General features: G+C 37.6%; 4 protein-coding genes across 4 annotated transcripts in view; 1 reads left to right on the forward strand and 3 right to left on the reverse strand.

Annotated features, from left to right (window-relative positions):
* LOC144636224 (polycystin family receptor for egg jelly-like) overlaps positions 1 to 6,380 on the reverse strand; it is a 77,807-nt gene extending 71,427 nt beyond the window's left edge. Inside the window, exons 1-8 of the mRNA XM_078495378.1 lie at positions 6,134 to 6,380; positions 4,117 to 4,200; positions 3,644 to 3,766; positions 2,821 to 2,943; positions 1,793 to 2,185; positions 1,347 to 1,427; positions 898 to 1,020; positions 26 to 415 (exon numbers count right to left, since the gene is read on the reverse strand). Coding sequence (XP_078351504.1) covers positions 26 to 415; positions 898 to 1,020; positions 1,347 to 1,427; positions 1,793 to 2,185; positions 2,821 to 2,943; positions 3,644 to 3,766; positions 4,117 to 4,200; positions 6,134 to 6,371 — 1,555 coding nt within the window. The 5' untranslated portion in view covers positions 6,372 to 6,380. The remainder of the gene's footprint in view (positions 1 to 25; positions 416 to 897; positions 1,021 to 1,346; positions 1,428 to 1,792; positions 2,186 to 2,820; positions 2,944 to 3,643; positions 3,767 to 4,116; positions 4,201 to 6,133) is intronic.
* A 73-nt stretch (positions 6,381 to 6,453) lies between these two features.
* On the reverse strand, positions 6,454 to 10,619 carry LOC144637078 (pancreatic secretory granule membrane major glycoprotein GP2-like). Its single transcript, XM_078496240.1, has 5 exons — positions 10,547 to 10,619; positions 8,593 to 8,653; positions 7,412 to 7,768; positions 6,498 to 6,526; positions 6,454 to 6,459 (listed from the first exon to the last, which is right to left on the reverse strand). Exons 1-5 carry the CDS (start codon positions 10,589 to 10,591, stop codon positions 6,454 to 6,456), a joined length of 498 nt encoding a protein of 165 aa, XP_078352366.1. The 5' UTR covers positions 10,592 to 10,619.
* A 1,336-nt stretch (positions 10,620 to 11,955) lies between these two features.
* On the forward strand, positions 11,956 to 20,566 carry LOC144637079 (uromodulin-like). Its single transcript, XM_078496241.1, has 7 exons — positions 11,956 to 12,034; positions 13,339 to 13,387; positions 13,811 to 14,179; positions 17,750 to 17,878; positions 18,806 to 18,934; positions 19,644 to 19,769; positions 20,499 to 20,566. Exons 1-7 carry the CDS (start codon positions 11,978 to 11,980, stop codon positions 20,564 to 20,566), a joined length of 927 nt encoding a protein of 308 aa, XP_078352367.1. The 5' UTR covers positions 11,956 to 11,977.
* Positions 16,635 to 17,510, reverse strand: LOC144636534 (uncharacterized). Its single transcript, XM_078495767.1, has 2 exons — positions 17,225 to 17,510; positions 16,635 to 17,066 (listed from the first exon to the last, which is right to left on the reverse strand). The coding sequence occupies exons 1-2, from the start codon at positions 17,486 to 17,488 to the stop codon at positions 16,830 to 16,832; spliced, it is 501 nt and encodes a 166-aa protein (XP_078351893.1). The 5' UTR covers positions 17,489 to 17,510; the 3' UTR covers positions 16,635 to 16,829.
* Positions 20,567 to 20,621: the final 55 nt, after the last annotated feature.

Below are 20,621 nucleotides of genomic sequence, written 5' to 3' on the forward strand. Positions count from 1 at the left end.
ATGACGTCAGAACGCTTTTTCTTACCGTTAACACCGCAGTAACGTTGAGAGCATCCACTCGGCGTTTGCAATTTATAAACGTAGTACCCACTGCAGTTGCGTATTTCAACTGGATATGACTCTTCACAGCAGAGTGACAACCAATGCATACAAACAGTTGTCGATACCAAGCCGTAAGCAACGTTGGGATGATCGCCATTAATCCAAGCAGTCTTGTGAGTGTTGCAACTTTTCTTTGGAATGCAATAGGTAGCCATCATTGTCCCAGCAGCCCCCGTGAAGCGGTACCACTGATTACTGATAATTGTATCATCGCAAAAAATAGCACCACTGGGGTCAACATAGTTCCAAAATCTGTTGGCCTCGTTCAGTTCGTTATATATGGAAGAGAAGCATTCAGGTGGAATTCCTGTATCTGTTTAGCAAAGCTGCGTTTTAATTTTTTTATCAACTGTAAAAAGCTACCTACATTTTAACATGCCCTATTTATATGTAGTTTAAGAGACTGCGCCAATATCAAGCAGGAAGGGGAATTAATAAAAGGGAGAGCGGTGATGTTGGGATGGCGAGGGGATACTATATAGAATCGGTGAAAGTCAGTGTGCAAATTTATCTTTGGCTAGCCTGAATTTCGGACGTCTCTCTATAGTCGCCAGCTCCCGAGAAGAGTCTCTTCTCGGGAGCTGGCCACTAGAAAGAGACGTCTGAAACTCTTTGGCAAGAATTGAAAGACGTATATAATATTTTTCATAATTTGAAAAAAAAACTGGTAATTAAACAATATTTTCAATTTCATGTCTCGCTCCCTTCAACGTCCGCGACGGTTTTTTTGCATCAGTAGACCAAGGTAAAATGTCGAGTAAAATAAAATCAAGCACGAGAACTAATGCAACTCACCGCTACACGATTTGCCGTCACCGGTGTACCCCGCATTACAAGCACAAGTAAAAGAACCATCACTATTGGTGCAAGTCGCATACAAATGACAGTCATGAGTATTGGTCGTGCATTCATCAATATCTGTCAAAAATGATAACAACAAAATACATATGGTGTGGCGTAAATATAGGACACGGAAAACTGGAACTGGTCGCATTCCAAAAGGGTTGCCCAGTTTTGCATTGGGATCAAAATAGATAACATTCCTTTCTAAATTCATTCAAATTATTTGCTCGCTATATATTTGTTCATAAAAGGATTCGTTTCTCTAAAGATGCTTTGCTTCATCCTTGTCACAACTGCCTACTTAGTTTCTATTTAATACAAGGTACACTTAGAGAAATTCGTGCAAATGACACCTTGCACTAATGTAATTATGCGCCATGAGCGATGCATATTTGACTGACCTGCACACGAGCTACCGGTATAGCCTGCTGGACATGAACATACACTGGACCCATTTGTTGCCAGGCAAGCATCATTCTCATCTGCAAGCAAAACAATTCCCTTGCATATTGGTTTGATAGCGTAGCCTCAAAATAGTATCGTCACTTCCAAGGAGAAGTGTCTGGTCTAGCCTATATACAATAAAGTCACTTACAAGGAGGAGTGCGATAAGTCAAATCACTATCAAACTAGGAACTAAATAAAGAATTAATAGAATAAAAAACAAGACAAAATAGCGTTGAATAGGAAGGTAGTACAGAAACACAGAAACGATAAAAAGATTGTGGTTAGAACAGAAGGAAGAAAAGAAGGATGGAAGGAAGGAAGAATAACTAAACAGTGCTTTGAAAAGTATAAACAAGCTCAAATAACAATGCAAGGACTAACGACAGAACGTTTTTCTTACCGTTGACACCGCAGTAGCGTGCAAAACACTCACTAAGCTTTTGCAATTTATAAACGTAATATCCGCTGCAGTTGCGTATGTCAACAGGGTACGTCCTGTCACAGCAGAGTGAAAACCAATGCGTGCACACTGTTGTGGACACCAAGGCGTAAGCAACATTAGGATGTTCACCATTAATCCAGGCAGTCCTATGAGTGTTGCAGCTTGATTGTGGAATGCAATAGGTAGCCATCATTGTTCCAGCAGCCCCCGTGAAGCGGTACCACTGATTACTGGCAATTGTGTCATTATCGCAAAAAGCACGACCATCGGGGTCAACATAGTTCCAATATCTGTTGGCCTCGTTCAGTTCGTTATACACGGAAGAGTAGCATTCAGGTGGAATGCCTGTACCTGTTTAGCAAAGCTGTGTTTTAAGTTTTGATCTATTTTAATAAATGTGCTGCATATTTGCATGCCCTATTAATATGTTGTATTTTAAGAGACTGTGCCATATTGAGGTGGAAGGGGAGTTGATAAACCTGAGAACACTGTGATGTTGGTAGAAAAGGAAGGGTATTGACACAATGTAAAATCGAAGAAGGTCAACGTGTATTTTACCCTATGGCAGTTTGGTCGGGGTATATCTAATTTTCATAATTTGACAACCTCAATAGTCATTCAACAATAAGCCTGTATCAATTATATTATAAATTTGTTTAGCTCCATCTGTTTAACATCAATCGACTGGTGTTTCTCCGATGACACAAATTTCAAACGAGCTCTCTTGTTTCTGTTTTCCATGGGCACATTCCTCCGTATCTTAGCCTTCCATCGTACATTCTTCTTGACTTTTATTCAAATATTATAGGACTAAAAATACGGCTTGTATTCCCACAGGATTTCCTAATCCTTCCAAGTTTATTTTACTTCCACAACTTAACGGTAACATCAAATAACAATGTCAGGATTATCATATCACTGGAAGCGGTTAACCTTTCCCATAACAATAACATTTTTTAGATAAACTAACAATACAAGTCACGCACTGGTGCATAACTTTCCATCGCCGGTGTATCCCACATTACAAGCACAAGTAAAAGAACCATCAGTATTGGTGCAAGTCGCTGACAAATCACAGTCGTGAGAATTGGCAGTGCATTCGTCAGTATCTGACAAAAGTTATTAAAATGATTAGTTGCTAGGGAAGGACTAAATAGATGCTATTGTAAAAACGGAGCGGGCATTAGTATAGTTTACTTTTGAGCTCAGAAGATGCAAATGTGAGCAAAAAAACTATCCAGTTATTTTAGACGGAAACACGGCATTGTTGTTAATAATACCTCAAATGGTTACTATGAGCACATAATTTAGCAAATCAAGGTTGCGATACCAACGTTATAGTTATTCTTTCTTTTCTCCTTTCTTCCTTCCTTTCATAAAAGAGGAACAAATGTACTGGTGTTCGTATAGTGCCGGTGATCGTCTGGGTGAGAGTAGTTCTGAAAAGAACTGTTGTTGGTGACTGATGTTTCGACAACCTGGGCGGAAGTCATCTTCAGAGTCCTTTTTAGAGTCAAATTCTGAAGATGACTTCCGCTTAGGTTGTCGAAAAGTCAGTCACCAACAACAGTTTTTTTCAGAACTACTCTCGTCCTGACGATCACACTATACGAACTACTGATACTATTTCCTATGTTAGGAACAAATGTACTACATACTGACTACATAAACAGGAACGTTATGACTTTTCTGTCTTAATTTGAATTTTCATTTCTTCGATTTTATGATAGCTTCAACACGGTATATGTATACCCTTTTTTCCATTGCAATGTTTTTTTTTTCTGCTTGGTCAGTCAATGCTCGACTCACCGCTACACGATATGCCGTCACCGGTGTATCCCACATTACATGTACAAGTAAAAGAACCATCAGTATTGGTGCAAGTCGCCGATGAATCACAGTCATGAGTATTGGTGGCGCATTCGTCGATATCTGTCAATAGCATGATTTAAAAATAACTGAAATTACCAGTAACAAAGTTGACCTATATGATACTCAGAATGCGGTTGGGATTTAATTGTTCATTATGTTTTATTAAGGCAAATTAAGGCTGTTCTCATTGCAACATTTTTTCAATGTCCGCTGTTCCTCTTATTTTCATGTGAAGCTTACTAAGGTTTCTCCCTGAGCGGCATTTGCAAAAATAATACTCGGCAACGTGATTTCTGAAAACATAAATTTTGTAATTTGATTACATTGAAATAAATAATTATTAATTTGGAAGGGAGGCTTATTTGTAAGAAACATTTCTAGGGTGTAATTACATAGTAATATGAACTCACCACTGCATGGAGGTCCGCTATAGCCAGCCTGGCATGAACAATCAGAGGAACCATCAGCGCTGGCCCGGCAGGCATCATTTTCCCCTTTAAGTAATGATAAAACGCTTATTTTTTTTAGGTAAATATGGGTATACACAGTTGTATATGCGATGTTAAAGCGTGCGTTTTGATAAGAACCATGAAACGTTGGCTATTGTTGCTCTTACTATTTCTTGACGTCCCTTTGAGTCTCAACATAATAAACGAAAAGATGTCTAGGTGGAAATGCAATTCCATTTTTCAGTTGAATTATGTCTTAATATTTAAGTGAAGACAGCTGAAAATTTAATTATGAAAACTAATAGGTCCTTTGAAATGTTCGTTTCAGTTTAGATGCACCCCGTGGTGATAAGCAATGATGTTCAGGAGAGCCAGTCAGTCGGCCCTTTCGAGAGTCTGTCCGTCCGCCCGTCCGTTACGCTGTTAGTCAATCGATCAGTGACATCAGTCGATCAGCCAATCAATCAATCAATCAATCAATCAATCAATCAATCAATCAATCAATCAATCAATCAATCAATCAATCAACCATTCAATTAGTCAGTCAGTTAGTCGTTAGGGTACAAATGCGAAATGTTGCGCCACACAGCACTGAAACTGAAAGCTGGAAAGTAAAGAAATAACTGTAATGTAATTTAAAATGCTGAAAAATAACCCACGATTTCCTTCTAAGCGTTCTTGGGGTATATTCCAGCACCTAAAAGTTAAGTGGAGTTAATTCTCTACTTCCCATCTTCTAGTTTCAGTGCTGTGTGGCGCAATATTGCAATTTCTGCGTTGTCACGAATTACCGCCTTAATAGTACACTCAACAAAATTACTGGATTCTGATTGGACGAGAGTACCTATTACCTTAATCTCTTTTGTTTTCGCGGGATTTAAATTTCGCGAAAATTTTTTCGGCTCATTTCGCTAGTCCTTAGTTTCGCAATCGGGGTGAAAACTTGCGTTTGCAGGGAATTTAGTCTCGAAATTGATTTCTGATTTCTAAAGATTTCTAGAGCTTCTTGCTTTTTCTTATTGAAAGGTGGGATGGTTCATTTTAAAGTTAGTGATGAAATCTATCGTCGATCGTCCCCTTTCATTCAGGGAGGTCTGGAAATTTCTGTTGGATAATATGTGAAATGGACGATACACCGAGGAACAGGACAATAATGGAAAGATACAAGACACTCGTAACTAACAAGGAGCTGGGACAGGATGGTCAATTTGCCGACTGTACAGAGGCGGATGTATTGGAGGAACTGTGCGAAAATGATTATTGACACTGATTAACATCACATGTTGATAGATAATAGCTCTGTGTAACAACTTGTGTTAAAAATTGTTTAGGACCCGTGAAAACAGAGTTACATGATTTTTCTGTCCATTCAGTCGCGAAGGTACTTTTCTTTCCGAAGTTGCTCTCTCGAAGACTTCCGAAGTTGATCCAAAGACTAATTTAGATTTTCGAAGTTGAACCGAAGATTTCCGAAGATATCCGAAGAGCTTGCAAAGACTTCCGAAGATTTCCGAAGTTGACCTGAAGACTTCCGATAACTTCCGAAATTAATCCAGAGACTTTTGGAGTTGAAATAAAGTCTTTCGATAAAAAACTCGATGGTTGATAAAGGCTCGCGCAATTTTAAGAACTTTCAAAACACCACTCATACCTTTAAATCACGACAACTACTCGAGGTCGGGCAATTTCCTACCCAAAAATTACCCACGATGTGCTCCTGTCTGACTAGCTCAGTCGGTAGAGCAACTGTGATCTAATTCGGAGGTTGTGGGTTCGAATCCCACATCGTGAGGTGTTTGTGGTCCCAGATTTCCTTTCTAGAGCTGACACACAGAAGAAAAACCTGGATTAATTTTCAGCACTTAAAATTTCATTAGAGTAACCTCTCTTCTTTCCAGGAGTCAGTTAGCCATTCCGTCGAGGAGGATACGATAATCAGCAAGAATAGTAATACTTATTTGTTCTAGAATATACTTACCATTAACACCACAGTAGCGGTAACGCATGTCTGGCGGTCGTTTTAGCTTATAAACATAGTACCCGCTGCAGTTCCGTATTTCAACGGGATATGACGTTTGACAGCAGCTCGAATGAGAATGCATACACACGGTTCTTGACACCAACTCGTAAGCTGCAGTGGGATGATCTCCGTCACTGATCCAGGCAGTACCTATCGTGTTGCAACTATATTTCGGAATGCAATATGTTGGCAACATTGTTCCAGCACCCCCAGTGAAGCGGTACCACTGGCCACTGATAATGGTATCGTAATCCTTATAAAGATAGATAATACCATCATCATAGCTCCAATATCTGTTTGCCTCACTGAGTTCGTTGTACACGGACGGGCTGCATTCAGCTGGTATAGGAACTGTTAAGAAAAACAAAACAAAACTTGCACTTTGCCAAATCGCACTTTGCCAAATCGCTTCCATCTGAGTAAACAGACGTCCCTGTTCCTGTGCTCAAGTCCTTCAACGTTAGAGAGTTGTGAGATTCGACCAAAACAAATCATTGGCGTACCGCTTTTAAGAGATCTGCGAGTGGTTTTGATTGTTTTTTTTTCACCTTGTTTTGAATGGACCACTTTACTGATATGGCGACCATTAAATTGAATTCCACTATTTCAAATAGCTTTCATGCCGGGGGGGGGGGGGGGGACATATAGATGTCCATTTGCCCCCTGAGCATCCCATGATCTCTTTTGAAACAATGGAAATCTTTATATTGGCTAACTGCAATAGAAAATAATGATTTAGGATGCAATGTTTTACCGTTTTCCGTACTTTTTGTTGTGTTCTTTTTTTGTTGTAAAGTACTCCAAAACTAGCTGTAGGCAAGTACTCTCACGTGAAAAAGTATTATTTACTTATTTATTTATTTATTTATTTATTTATTTATTTAATTTACTTTGGTCTTCTACATGTTAAGACAGAAATCCTTGACACCTGACCTATTCCCACAACGAAAATGATGACAGTCTTTCATTTATTTTTTTTATATCAGTTTAGCTCGATGAATTCCATTTAATCTTGTGCTGTTTTGACAACCCATACTCATTTTAGGTTTTGTGGCAAAGTTTTTCTCCCGCCTTCCATTATCGGTTTTAGACATTAAGGCAAGTTTGTTTATCACAGCGACAGCTAACAGTAACATGGTCAAAAAAGTCTTGTAAAATACATTTTGAAAAAGCTATCACCATAACGTTGCAGTGTTGTTATATGTTGATAAAGTATATAGAGATGAAGGTACTTACACGTGCATATGCGCAAATCACACTGCGTTATGTCAGGTGGTCTGTAAACATAAAACTCGCCACAATTTCGAATTGATATGTAATAGTGTCTAAAATAACAAATATCTCCACTATGATGGAAACAGAGTTGACGCTCGACAACACCATCGCCCACAGCAGGATGGCCACCTCGGATCCAACCCGGTGCATTTGCGCCGCAGTGGTAATCTGGTGGCGCGTATTCAGGAACGACGGCTCCACCACTTCCTGTAAAACGAATCCAACTTGTACCAGTGAACGTAGTGCTGTCACAGCCGCCGCTTGTAGCATCGTAAACAGAACGGGATGGGTCTGTTATGTTAGTGTAGTTGATGCATTCTGTAATGAAGAAAAAAATGGCTCAGTTCTTATTTTTATTATTGAAAAGTGCCTTTTATTTTTTACGCTTTCATCAGCGCAGTTTAGAACTTAAAGTTGGGTTCTGTGAGATATTGGAATCGATAAGGCGTGTAAAAAGGACAAGGAAATAATATTCCCGTATGGGTTTTCTTCGTTTAGCTTTGAAAAACCTCCAAAAGTCCCAAGTTTAAAGGTCACATTGTGATCCTTTATTGACATGTCGATATTGCAATGAAAATACCACGCAACAACTTAATTTCAATTACCCAAGTATTTTAACTTAATAGAAAAATTATGAACATAAAATACTTGTAACTTCGCCTTTTAATGAAACGCCAACGTTGCTCAATCGTTTTAGTTGCGTTTTCACTGACCTCAATCAACTTAGCGCTAGCGGACCTTTCAGAAAACAGAAGTTCACTTTATCGGGTTCAACCGATCACGTCTGTGGGTTGTACTCGTTAGATTTCGATCTTTTTTATCGTTTCGTTTTTCAATGCAGGTTGATTGTCGACGAAATTATAATTGGTGGCAAAGAAAGAAAGAAAAGGTATCGTTGTTGGATTTTATACTTCACCCTTTTGAAAGTGCAGTTACATTCGACTAGAAGACGATACCATAAGACAGTTATGAAAAACTGGACGGAAGTGAAAAGTGATTTTGTTTTATTCAGTTGCAAGGCTCTAATTGAGGAGAGTGATATTCATATAGGCCCATAATACAATATGGGGTCCGGACAATATGTGCCCCTTATACACAAAAGATATAAAAACAACTACCGGTATGAATTAAACCCTTCTTACCGTCTACACTTAGAACTTGTCCAAGATGACACAAAAAAGTTGTCAGCAAAGAAATAAAAACCTGTGGCGAAAAAATTTATAACATAAGCTCCTTTCATTGAACTTTAATCATTTTATGATATTTAATGAAATTGGCTCAGGAATTCTTTTTGCTTAACAAAATATTTGGTGATAAACGTATCTTTGATAAGGGGATGTTTTTTTGTCAGGTTTGAGAAAAACACTGCTGCATATTGACATATTTGTGACGTTCCCTTCGTCCGAATCAATAAGAGTTAGAGATTAGGAGTTTAGTTATAAAATGATATTTACAAAACTACAATGCATAAATTCGCAATGTTAGTGTTCTGCTTTGGAACGGATCATACAAGACACAGCTGGGAGTGACGTTTTCCACAGTAGATTTATTTTCGCTTAACTTAATTTCACTTTAACTTTTCAGTGAAAGAAAAACGAGATATAGTGTACGCTGCGTTCGGTTGAAAGCCATTGTGTAGATTTTTAAAGTTGGGCAAAGACTGTTTTGGAAACAATTCAAGTCAGAAGGCAGTCTTTGATGTTTAGCATACCACACCACAATTTCGACATACTGTATCATTGTTTTATTTTTCACCGGGTTTCCACGTAACACAGGTCACCATAGTACCAGCGATATCCTTTTCTATAATTTTTTCGAAATCTAATACGTACAATTTTGTATCCATTTTTTATTTCAATAATTTGGAGCATCGTACCAACTTTAGATGAAATTTCACAACAATTTGTTAGGCAGTTTTTGAAAAAAAAATCTTTCAGGAAATGAAAACCGCAATTACCGTAATGATCGTCAGACTGTTGCCACACGACAAAGTTGTAGTTTTGCTTAAAATCTTTGATGGGTTCCGTTGAGCTGTTTGACTACTATGCCACTCTGATAACAAGTTACCGCGTATGAAAAATAGTTTTCATTGACAAGTTCCCGGGTATAAAAAAGTTTTAAGTTTTTTTTCGATTGACGATGAACAGGTTTTTTTCATCCACTTCGACTTGAATTCTACATCCCTTTCGAAGAGCAGAAGATTGATTGCCACTGACAGCAGACAAAATCGGTTTCTACGATCATTGACTTAACTTCTTTCTCAGTAATTTTTCGGAAAGGGTTAAAGTTTTTAAAGAGTATCAGGTAATAAGTTTGAGATTAATATAAATGACTTTTAGCACGACTTTTCTGACATAATACAATTTTCTCTACTTTGTTTAAGAAGAAATGAAATTTGCTCAGGCAAAATGTAGTCACCTGTTCGGCAACCAAGAATGACACATAACAATCTTATCACGTTCCGAAGGGCAACGTAAATTTCCTTTGCATATAAAGATGGGAAGAAGTTATTATTTTCTATGAACCAGTTAGACATTAAACAGTGGACGAACAGTATAAATGGCAATTTAAATAACACTTTCCTTTTGGAAAAAAATACACGATGTGAATCAGCAGTTTAGTTTTTACAATTTTGATAATGTCTCGAATTATGATTTCAAATAACTTTTCTCAGTTTACAAATCTATTATTTCATCACTTTTTAGCACTCCGTCAGAGCAAACAGAAGTTATTAAAATATTAAACTAAAGCAATCAGTATTGATTTTAAAAACATTATAAATTCAGCAAAGCGGCATTGAGGTTTGGCTAAATCTACCCGCTTTTTGGTATGTTTTAGGTATGTGTTAGGGTGGAAGAAGTGTTAAGACATTGTTGAACATTTAAAATCGATTAAGTTTAGTACATTTATCAGTTTCCAACAGAACAACCTCAAAAAGTGAGAAGCTTTAAGGGTCGTTTATCTTACTTAACTTCACTTTAAAGTAAAAGGAAACAACTATTTAAATTTTCGGTTAAAGATGGAGAAATGGATTTCTTCAAATGTCCTATCTGGCAATTCCCAAAGAAATTTAATTAAAATAACGAATATACTTACTATTGATTGAAGAGCCACAAATCTCCGAACTTGTTCAAGACACATGACTGCTTCAAATTATTTTACCTTCTCTTGATGCATTATAAACATCTCGCACAGGCAGATGAATTTTTATCAATATTCATAAAAATATTCCGCTTGGGGTCCTTTGATAAAGTTCTAGAATAAGTTTCAAAAAGCACTCCCTCGCTGTATTCAAGGCAACTTTAATTAACAATATCAAAATATCGTAGTTTGACTTCTCCTGTTGTACAAATCAAACTGTATTGAAAGCAAATGATGTTTTATGGCATTTCATTGTTATCGAAACTTGTTTATATATTTGGAACTAAACTTTTCTTTCGGACTCAAGGAACTCTCGTTCAATATTAATATCTCTTTCGGAAGAAATTAAATTGTTAATTAGATTTTGCTCGATTGGTGAGACATAAATTGACTGTTGACAGAACATACTCTAAATGCCTTGATTGGCTTTAAAAAAAAATGGCAACATTTCTTCTCAAAGCTTCTTTTCACTGGATTTTCTAAATGCTTTATTATTTTTCACATACTGTTTTAGAACCTGCAAAATCCATGCTTGTAAGAATTCTTTAAAATACACGTCAAAAATTAATTTAATTTTACTTATTCTCATTAGTAGATGATTCACGTGAGGTCTAGTTTCAACATCGGATTCATTCAGGGCACTGCAGGACAGCTGGGTACAGTTAAACTGTTACTGGAAAACAAAAAGCAAAGCAGATTTTTAGCACAGAAACGTTCTCATGGATATTAATAATAAAACATATTTTCAAAAGTTTGATACAAATTCCTTAGCTAAAGTTGTTTTCATTTTCATTTTTTTTAGGAAAAAATTTTGGCCAAAACATCAGCTACGCTTGTTAATTTCGAAATTTTAACCAAACATCACATTAAATCTAAAAAGCACTATCATTTTTTAAAAGTATTAACAAAGACTGGAGATTCATTGATACTGATAGTCAGAATAGGCGACCAAGTTTTTATAGTGTACAATGTAAAGTAGAATTATTGTTATTTCCTTTTAACAGTACTGTTTTGTCTCTTTGCTTTACTGGCCACCTGGTATAGTTTCTGAACATGTACAGTCAAGATTACTAATAGATTCAATAACATTGAGAAATGTCATAAGGGACGCGGTATTCGGACACTTCACAAAGTTCAGCCAAGGTCTTTTAAAAACAATGGCTTTTAGCAAGGCGAACGAATTAAGGGCTTCCTCCCGACAACCTGTTTTTAAACAATGCTTTGAGCAGTCTCTTCTTTAATTAAAAATAACTCGAGTTTCATTCACACAGCACAGTCGGAAAAGTTCTACAAATTTAAATGACGCACAAACGAAATTTTGTTAGTGCTTCGTCCACCGGAATTAATCAAAACTGATCGAAGATATCAAAATTATGTTGAACAAAGATGTTATTCGAAAACATGCGGAAACATTCTCTATTTGAAGCGCATCTTCCGGTCCTTGTAAGTATTCTGCATTTTCTTGGCTTTTTATTTCTTGTTTTTGTGTTCACGCATTGCATTTATATGCTTAGATTTCAAAACTGTATTAAACTTTGCACATTAATGTAAATAGCAGCAGCACTGTAGCTTGGATCATATCCATTCATTCAATTATTTCTCTGTTAGAAAATTAACACGAAAATAATCGTACCGTTTAAGACCAGAATTTCATTTTGACATGTTTTTATGTTGAGTATTTTCAATAGGCAGTATGCGGTAAGAGCGCGCGGTTAGCAAAATATGCTTTACACCAGATCAGTATAACAACGTTCTTTTACAATACAAACACCGGCAAAATTGGCATTAAAATCGGTGAAGTCGTACGTTACTAAGTGATGAATATGAATGAAATACATTTTGTTAAAACTCTTACGCACTTTATCAACAGCTAAAAATTAGTTTACCAAAAGAATTCACAGTAGAATTGAGAAAACTTGTTTATTTATCTATTTAATTTTTTTTTTTTTTCAAATTGGAGTTCATTTTGAACATAATCACAGTTTTATAGTATCTGAATACTGTCCTGAATTGGAAAGTTAATGTTTCGTTCGTCAATTTTTCCTCAAGATGTAAAGTATTTTAAAACTTAGTATGATATCAATCAAGAACAGTAAGCAACTATCATGTCACAAATTGATTAAAATTGAGGGGAAGGGGGAAGGGAGGGTGAGGGGATGAACATCAAACGAAACTCAAAGTTGTCCTGAATAAGAAGATAGCCTGTGTGTATAAGTCCCCTTTCCGTCAAAATCCCAATTTATTTTAACAAGAGGGATAATTATAATTAAATATAACTGTACAACAAAAACAACAATTTTGAAGAGTTGTGTCTTATGCTACCGTTTCGCGATCGAGCGCTTTCCTTCGGTGTCATGTGAACTTCGACTTTTATTCCTTTTGTGCCGCCTTAGCAATTAGTTTTTTTGGGAAACATGTTCTATTTATGCTAAATAATCAAAGATTTGGCTGTGGGCACCTTAATCGTTGAAAATAATTTTTCTTTGGTGATCACGGTTCGTTCGTCCTTCTTCATGGTAAAAACAATCCAATTTTTTTTTCCAGTTAGCGGAAACGCTCAGAACCAGGGAAAGCGTGTGTTTAAAAGAGGTTTTCCCTTAGAAGAGGTAAAAATGCAGTAGTTTTGTCCGGTCACAACCACAGAGGAGTGACCGCTAAAGACAGGAGTACCCCTATTATTTTCGAAGTCGAAATGAAGAAAGATTAAGGTAACGAGGTAACTTGTTTTGTTTGCTTTTCCTACGTAGGTTGTACAGCTTGTTTTGCTCATCTCCTCGTCGACCTTAGCTCAACAAGGTATACATCAAAACAATCACTTATATTCATAAACTATACTGTATTTATGTCCAATTCCGCTACAACGAATGTAAAATTGACAAAAAAACCATGCGAAACCGGCTGTTACTCCAGCAAGAGCAACTGTTAAACATTACACCTATCATAGGAATAAAATAAACGATCCACTTTAATCTATCTATCTATCAATTTTCTAACCTTAATTGAAATGCGTATTGTTGATAATTTATTGAATAATAAACAGTTATCCTGCTCGATCTTGTGAAATATCTTCTGATTCTAGCGAACTTGGCCTACAGCCTCGTCGGCTAAATAAATCAGGCGTTATTCCGCGCGATTTCGCAGGATAATTGTTAATTATTTTATGACACAACAATTTAGAGTGTGATAAAAGTCTAAACTCCCTCTCTCTTTGCAATTTAGAATGCAGCGAATACATCAACATAACTGACAACAGTAGATCAGTTAGTGCGACGGGCTTAAGACTTTGTGACTCTGGCGCAGTGTGGACCACCAATAACGATTGGATCCGCTTTCCTATAAGTGGTGAAACATGGATGCCGGAATATTGCCCACCAACGCACGCCTGTAATACGGATGCGCCAGGTTGGTTAAGTGGCAGTCATCCTGCGGTGGAGGATGGGATTGTTCAGCGTCGAGTTTGTTTTCACTGGAGTGGTGATTGTTGCATGTGGTCTATAGATATACTAGTTCGAAACTGCAGAAAGTTCTTTGTGTATCAGCCATTATTTCAAGTACCAACCTGTTGGCTACGTCTTTGCGTTTCACATGGTGAGTTACTTCACAGTCAGACACTTTCAGTTCAAATCGCAAAATATTTCTTCCTCTTTTTTTATATAACTTTCTTTTAATGTTAGCTCCGAGAATTTGTTGATAACTCCCCATAGCTGATGGTTATCTTCATTCTCATCACCCTTCGGCTTAACAACATAGTGATATTGTTAGGAGAAATTTGAAGTTGATCAATCTTTGGAACTGGACAGTTGAAATCAATTTTCGATCAGGTATTAATTGATTGCATTTTCAAGGTCAATGTGAATGGTGCAGAAGGCAATCATTTCATACTTCTCTGATGAAATGAATACTCCTTACCTCATGACCACAATAATTAATGTCACCGTTACTCAAAAGTCTTATGCTTCTTCCCGCTGGGGACTCCTTCCCGCTGGGGACTCCTTCCCCCAGGACTCCTTGCGCTGCCGGCCTAAATCCTTAACCTTTTATAGACTATTTTTGACAGAAAATGGGAATCCTTTCATATTCTTTCCGTAGAAAATGGTACCCCTTTTATCTACATACAGTAGATATCGTCTCTTTTGCAGGGTTTATTTTAGTAACAACTTAAAATACTTAGATGTATCAGCCGTTAGCAGGAGCCGTTAGTTGCGCCTCTTTAACATATTATAACTAAATTCATATTATAACTGTTCGTCAGAAGTACACAGTTCTTGGACACAGCGTCGTCGTTAATGTCAGACGACAATGAACCCTGTTTACTTGATAAGATTGCAGTTGTCTGCTGCGCCTTAACAAACTGTTGCAAGTCAGTAGTTGCATCAGATTATGAGTCCTCAATTCAAGATATTTGTCAGCTGTACATTCCAGGAACATTTTAAAGATTTCATTTAGTTTCAGCATTGTCCTTAGGCTAAGGGGACTAAAAAACAATTCAGAGGTTGTCTGTGGCGAATAAAGAAATAAAGCTATTTTTATCACAAATAAAGTTGTGAGTAGACTACTCCAAATTTAAGAATCAAACCCCAGTTTCTTTTCTTTTCTAGTAATCCACTATTTTATCTCAAGCAAATAATTTATGGATCTATTTTGTCAGACTTCAAATTATGTAGAGGTTTTTACAGGCAGTTTTTTTCTAAACATGCAAACTGAACCACTGCAAACTAACACCAGAGATTTGTCATCTTTCACCCTACAGTAACAGATTAGTTTGCTAGCTGATTGAGTATCAGAACGAACTTTGTTCTTTTGGTTGTGTATACCACTTGGCTAATAATTCAGGCAGGATAGCAACCTTGTACACCTTATTGGCCTTTGATAAGTTTGTGTTAAAAAAATCATTGTCACGTTTAATCATCTCTATGTGCAAGTCCTGTTCTGTCCACACAACAAAGTGCGCAAACTGAAATCCTGTGACATGCACTTGCACCTGTGTCCAATATGGGTGTGTTTTCTTGAGAGTAAGACCACCATCGGGAGACTGCTCCAGGCAAAGCCTGTGATGATTTCCATCGACAGCCTCAGAGAGAACTTGGTCGCGTACACAGAAGGGGCACTTGACTTCCACACACCAAGTGCCAAGACAGTCGCAAGAAGCAATGGCATCTGGTGTTGCCCCAATGTGTGGGTTGTCTGGAGAAATCCTTAAACCAGTTGGCTTTAAAGTAAAATTCTGATGGGATCTCTCCATGGTCTGTTACAAAAATACATAATAAAAAAGAGAGAGGTTTAGCCATTTAGTTTCATCTTTTCCATAAAAATACATAACTTTCATTATATTGTCATTATTGGAAAAAAGGTGCGGCTTATCTGCGGGTTCTTACGATATTATAAATAATAAGAGCCATTGATATTTAGAAATTCTAATAGTTAGTCACAATTATCAATCATATCAAAATTACTAAATACATTATGCTATAGTTATTTCACTAAGACCATCTGGCAATGTGAGTGTCTGATTACACGTGCAGTTAAGAATACACTTTGCAAAAAATAGTATTTGCAAAAATACACAAAAAATTGAGAATAATAAAAAAGAATTTTCTTTTCTTCTTGCTTCACTATATTGTCTCCAGATAAACAACAGTATAATGATATATTAAGTATATTCGTCCAGAGCCTTTTTCTCTTTCCGGCATCCCCAGTCTGTGGCAGCAGAATAACATTTAGATCCATAGCAGATCTGTTTGATGAGACTAACAGATGGTTTTGCAGGATCAGTATGGCATGTTGTATGTTGTATGTTGTAGAAATTACTTGCAGTGATTCTTACAGATCTCATTTTTGCCCAAACCTCAGAATTTCTCTGTTCTCTTGTTGCTTCCTCAACGTCGATTGCTTGTTCTTTACTACAAGATATCTCTTCAAACACTTCGTCTGCCTTTTTCAGTAAGTCATTAAAGCTTAGATTGCTCAGCTGTTCAGAGTAAAGTTGATCAAGAGTGTTTGGCAAATTAAGGACAGGTTTCTTGGGAACATATTCGTTGCTGTATGGAGACACAAGGGACAGTATAGCAGGCTTTGTTCGTGAAGCATGCAAGCGTTCATAAAATGTTTTGATTTGGTCTGTGGACGGACCATACGCAGATCTTGGTTTGGCTGGAGTTGGTTGGCAGGCAGTCCAGAAATTCGTTCATCTAGCCTCCTTTTTTTGGTGGCCGAAGCAGTGAAATCGATTTATTTAAGTTCAGCATATGTTACTGACAGCTGAGGGCATAAGCCACTGGCAAGGCGCTGAAGTGCAAGTTCTGGCTTTGATCATTCTTACTCCAGCCTCAACTGCAAATAGCATAGCGCCAACATGCGAGCAAACCTCTCCAAGTCCGGCCATGCAGTTGCAATGTCCCGTAAGGACGTTCCCATTTGTTTTGACGGCCAGCCACGGTTTTAAAGGTGCCTTACTAAGTCGCTGAGAGTGGTTTACCTTAAATTAAATTAATAAAGAAATGTCAGATAAACAGCAGCGAACGAACAGCAGAATAAAACAGCGATCCATCTTTCATAAAAATTAATAATGTTGTAGTGAAATCAACATCATCATACCAGCGATGTAACAAATATCTTACTACGTGTTTGTCTTACCTTTCCGATCAAAATTCTTGTGTCTTGGGTAGCTTTTCCAACGAACATACTTCTCACCAAGCCAGCAACGAAGTATTGGTAGGACTGAAGACTTTTGTATGCTTTGACTTGTTCCTTTGTAAACTTGCTCGTTGAGAAGAGCAAGTAGTTCACTATATCAGGAAACTCGATCTCTGGCCATTCGGTCATGGATTGAGAGAAAACATTAGCACTCACAGAGTAGGGATCGATTCCTGCGATAATTTTCAGCTTCTCGTCGTACATTTGTCGGTTCTCGGCACTCAGAGAATCCCGGTGACCGCCCTCGACAGCCGCCATGTTGTTTTGACCTGGCATGCAAGATGGCGGCGTAGTAACGGTTGCTACGGGATCACGTGACCCGTGCAAAACCTCTATACTTTTATTAGAGTAACATTACAATGTGTGTTCTTTACCACGGCATAAAAAACACTGTTTCAACCAACTTTGGTAATTGCAAATCTTCCAGATGGTGATGATTTAGTATCGGACTTTGTTTATTTTCAGACGTTCACCCTTGCATCTCTAAACTTCATGAATGTGATCTGCAGTCTTCTTACTGCAATGTGACTGGAAACAACTCGTACTCTTGTCCTTGTAAAACGGGATTCAGTGGACTTCCAGGAAATTGTTCAGGTACTTAAAATTTTAAATAAGTTATTTCGTGCCGTCTAGAAATGCGTCATCTTTCAAATAATATGTTTTTAGAACTCAATCATTTGACTTCCTTTACCAAAAGGTAGTAAACTACTACATATAACATAGAAAATAATGTATTTATTTCACAACATTTATTTGCTAGGCAAAATCATTATTAGAAATAGAACACTGTGTGGTAAAAACTATTACGGGCTCTAAATCATGTAATTTTGGCGGGTTTTTTTCACGACCCGTCAACGACAGTTCCTGCCTCCTGCGAAAACTCGCTAATTCTGAGCTTGTATACCAGGTACGCATCGTTCGAATATCCATGACGTGGTGCAATTGTATTGGATTGGCTTATGCATTACCTGAACAACTTACCACTGAAGGGTATCGAAATATTACGCTTTACTTGCAATTTTACGCGACTTCTTAATTTCGCAAAAGAGAACTATTTGCAGGAACATAGACCTTAGACCAATAGACCTTTTTCGCTCGGGCTTTTTGTTGCCTCATTACAGACCATGTGATGATACTCTTGAGAATTCTTGCTTTCAAATTTTCAAATAGTCGCGTGTATATGAATGAATAAATTTTATGTCGATAAAAGAAAAATTTTCTAGAGAACATCACGTGGTCTGTAATGGGAAAACAACCCGCCCAAGCGGATAAGGTGTTTTATCTCCAATTGCAAAATCGTTTGCAACACGAAAGGTCCATTTTTCTAAACACGAGGTAGCTACAGCCAAGATCAGAAGATGAGGCTGCGCAAACTTCGAAAAGTCAGCCACGAAAAAAGAACATGTCTGTACAAGTGAGGCTAAAGTCTAATACTAAGCGCTCTGGCAGTATTTAAGTTTGTAACATCGGTGTATTCAGTCAGTTGCTTTACGTAATAAAACACAAAACCTATCTTTACAGATGTGAACGAGTGTGAAAATGGACTTGACAGTTGTGACGTCATCTCTACTTACTGCGTCAACACCATTGGGTCGTACTATTGTCAATGTCGTGAAACGGGGTTCACAATGAATGGACAAATCTGCGAAGGTATTCAAAAGTATTTTTTCACGTTTTATTTTAAAACATTATTATCGTTACAGCCGCCCGTTTAGATCATAGATACATGGCGTACGCGGCAGTGAATAGCCCAATTTCGTTATATTAAAATTCAGCCTAAAACAGTAGGGGTTTATTCCCCAGAGCCTCGTAGTTATGTCTATTGTTTTAGGGTGAATTTTAAAATATCAAAATTGGGTTATTGTTGTTATTTTAAGGTGAACTCTTTTCTAGGCTACCTTATTCTTACGGGTAAGCTTTTCATTTGCCCGAACCCAAGCTCCTCAGGTCGTTTTTTCAGTGCGTTGATAGAATTAACGGCCACATGTTGCAACCCAAAACTTTTTATAAGTTAGCCTAAAAGTACGGCGACTAGAAAATTAGTACGAAGGACTTATTGCAAATGACAAAAAGGAAAAAACACTAGCACAACACACCTTGAAAACGGCTCACAGCGTGGCCGAATGCTTTAACTGGATGCGTTATCTGGAAGCCCTAAGTCAAATCCTCCACCATGCTACTAGCTGGATTTGCTGTTGATAATCCCAAGTTTTACACTTCGGCCGCGTTTTTTAAATAGCTAACTGAGCTGTGTCCCACAATATATACCTGAAAAACACTATATACAGTGCTTCGCTCCACGCTTTTAACTTCTAACCCACACACAATCCCAATTATCCCGTTTTGTTTTTCTCTTTAGACGTCGATGAGTGTTTGACGGGCGACCATCAATGTCCATCCCATTCTGCCGACTGTTTCAACAATGAAGGCTCGTACAGCTGTGAGTGTAAGCAGGGATACACTGGAGATGGAAGAAACTGTTCAGGTAATTAATAATTTGTTGAACTCAGTTATCGCAAGTACTTTTTATCACTAGTATAAATTGCACATAGTTTTCCGACAACTCTCAAAAACGAGCTGGCATTTTTCTCAAAAGTGGACACAATTTCACTTGAGCAGAATATTGATTGCCGCAAAATCACTGTCAGACTCTAGTGCGCATGACTCACCTACAGCGCAAGAGAACGTAATTTGAGGGATTATGCATCAAGTTTTCTTTGCCCCGCGAACGTCAAAACTTTTGCCCTTTTTAAGATTGCCGTTTATACGTCAAAGTGAGTAGTTTCGTATTCTTATTTTCCTGATGGATTTTTTCAATAATTAGAGAAGACGCTGACAGAAACAGGAGCTTTCTGACGTTTGTCGTTTGCAATAAATGTTAATCTCTCCACTGTCTTTCCGGACAGATGGTTGCTAACAATGGTTATCAGTAAGGGTACGGTTATCACTGGGGATTTTGAGATACCTTGCCTAGTTCCTAGGCCTTCCATATTCGCTCCCGTCGATCCGTTTAGGATCACGTGGTACGAGCGAAAAAACGACTCCAGCCGTTCTCCCCTGATACGTTACCGCAACGAGTAGTTACATTACACCATACTGTAAAAGCCTGGGGAAAAAAGCCATATGAATTAGGCAATGAGATACCTAAACCGGCCATTTGTGACAAGGCTGAGTTACAGACATATGAAATCATTTGTATTTGTTTGTTTGAAAGAATTAACCCTTCCTGTGTGTTCAATCCAATATGCAAATATCAACTTGATGTCAGAAACACCCAGTTAAATACTTTCTTTAAAAAAAGTAAACCCGCCCCGTTCAGTACAAAATGAGTTGATAA

The sequence above is a fragment of the Oculina patagonica genome, chromosome 13 (assembly GCF_052425735.1).
Source record: "Oculina patagonica isolate OP01 chromosome 13, crgOcupat, whole genome shotgun sequence".
Taxonomy (NCBI): Eukaryota; Metazoa; Cnidaria; class Anthozoa; order Scleractinia; family Oculinidae; genus Oculina; species Oculina patagonica.

Excerpts from the sequence above, each read along its gene's own strand:
- LOC144637078 (XM_078496240.1), bottom strand. The coding sequence starts at position 10,591 with ATGTGTCTTGAACAAGTTCGGAGATTTGTGGCTCTTCAATCAATA. Across the intron at positions 8,654-10,546 it reads TTGTGGCTCTTCAATCAATA|GTTTTTATTTCTTTGCTGAC; the intron begins GTAAGTATATTC and ends TTTTCGCCACAG. Across the intron at positions 6,527-7,411 it reads TGATTTGCGCATATGCACGT|TTCCTATACCAGCTGAATGC; the intron begins GTAAGTACCTTC and ends TTTTCTTAACAG.
- LOC144637079 (XM_078496241.1), top strand. The coding sequence starts at position 11,978 with ATGTTATTCGAAAACATGCGGAAACATTCTCTATTTGAAGCGCATCTT. Across the intron at positions 13,388-13,810 it reads GTCGACCTTAGCTCAACAAG|AATGCAGCGAATACATCAAC; the intron begins GTATACATCAAA and ends TTTGCAATTTAG. Across the intron at positions 18,935-19,643 it reads GAATGGACAAATCTGCGAAG|ACGTCGATGAGTGTTTGACG; the intron begins GTATTCAAAAGT and ends TTTTCTCTTTAG.
- LOC144636534 (XM_078495767.1), bottom strand. The coding sequence starts at position 17,488 with ATGTACGACGAGAAGCTGAAAATTATCGCAGGAATCGATCCCTACTCT. Across the intron at positions 17,067-17,224 it reads CAAGAATTTTGATCGGAAAG|GTAAACCACTCTCAGCGACT; the intron begins GTAAGACAAACA and ends ATTTAATTTAAG.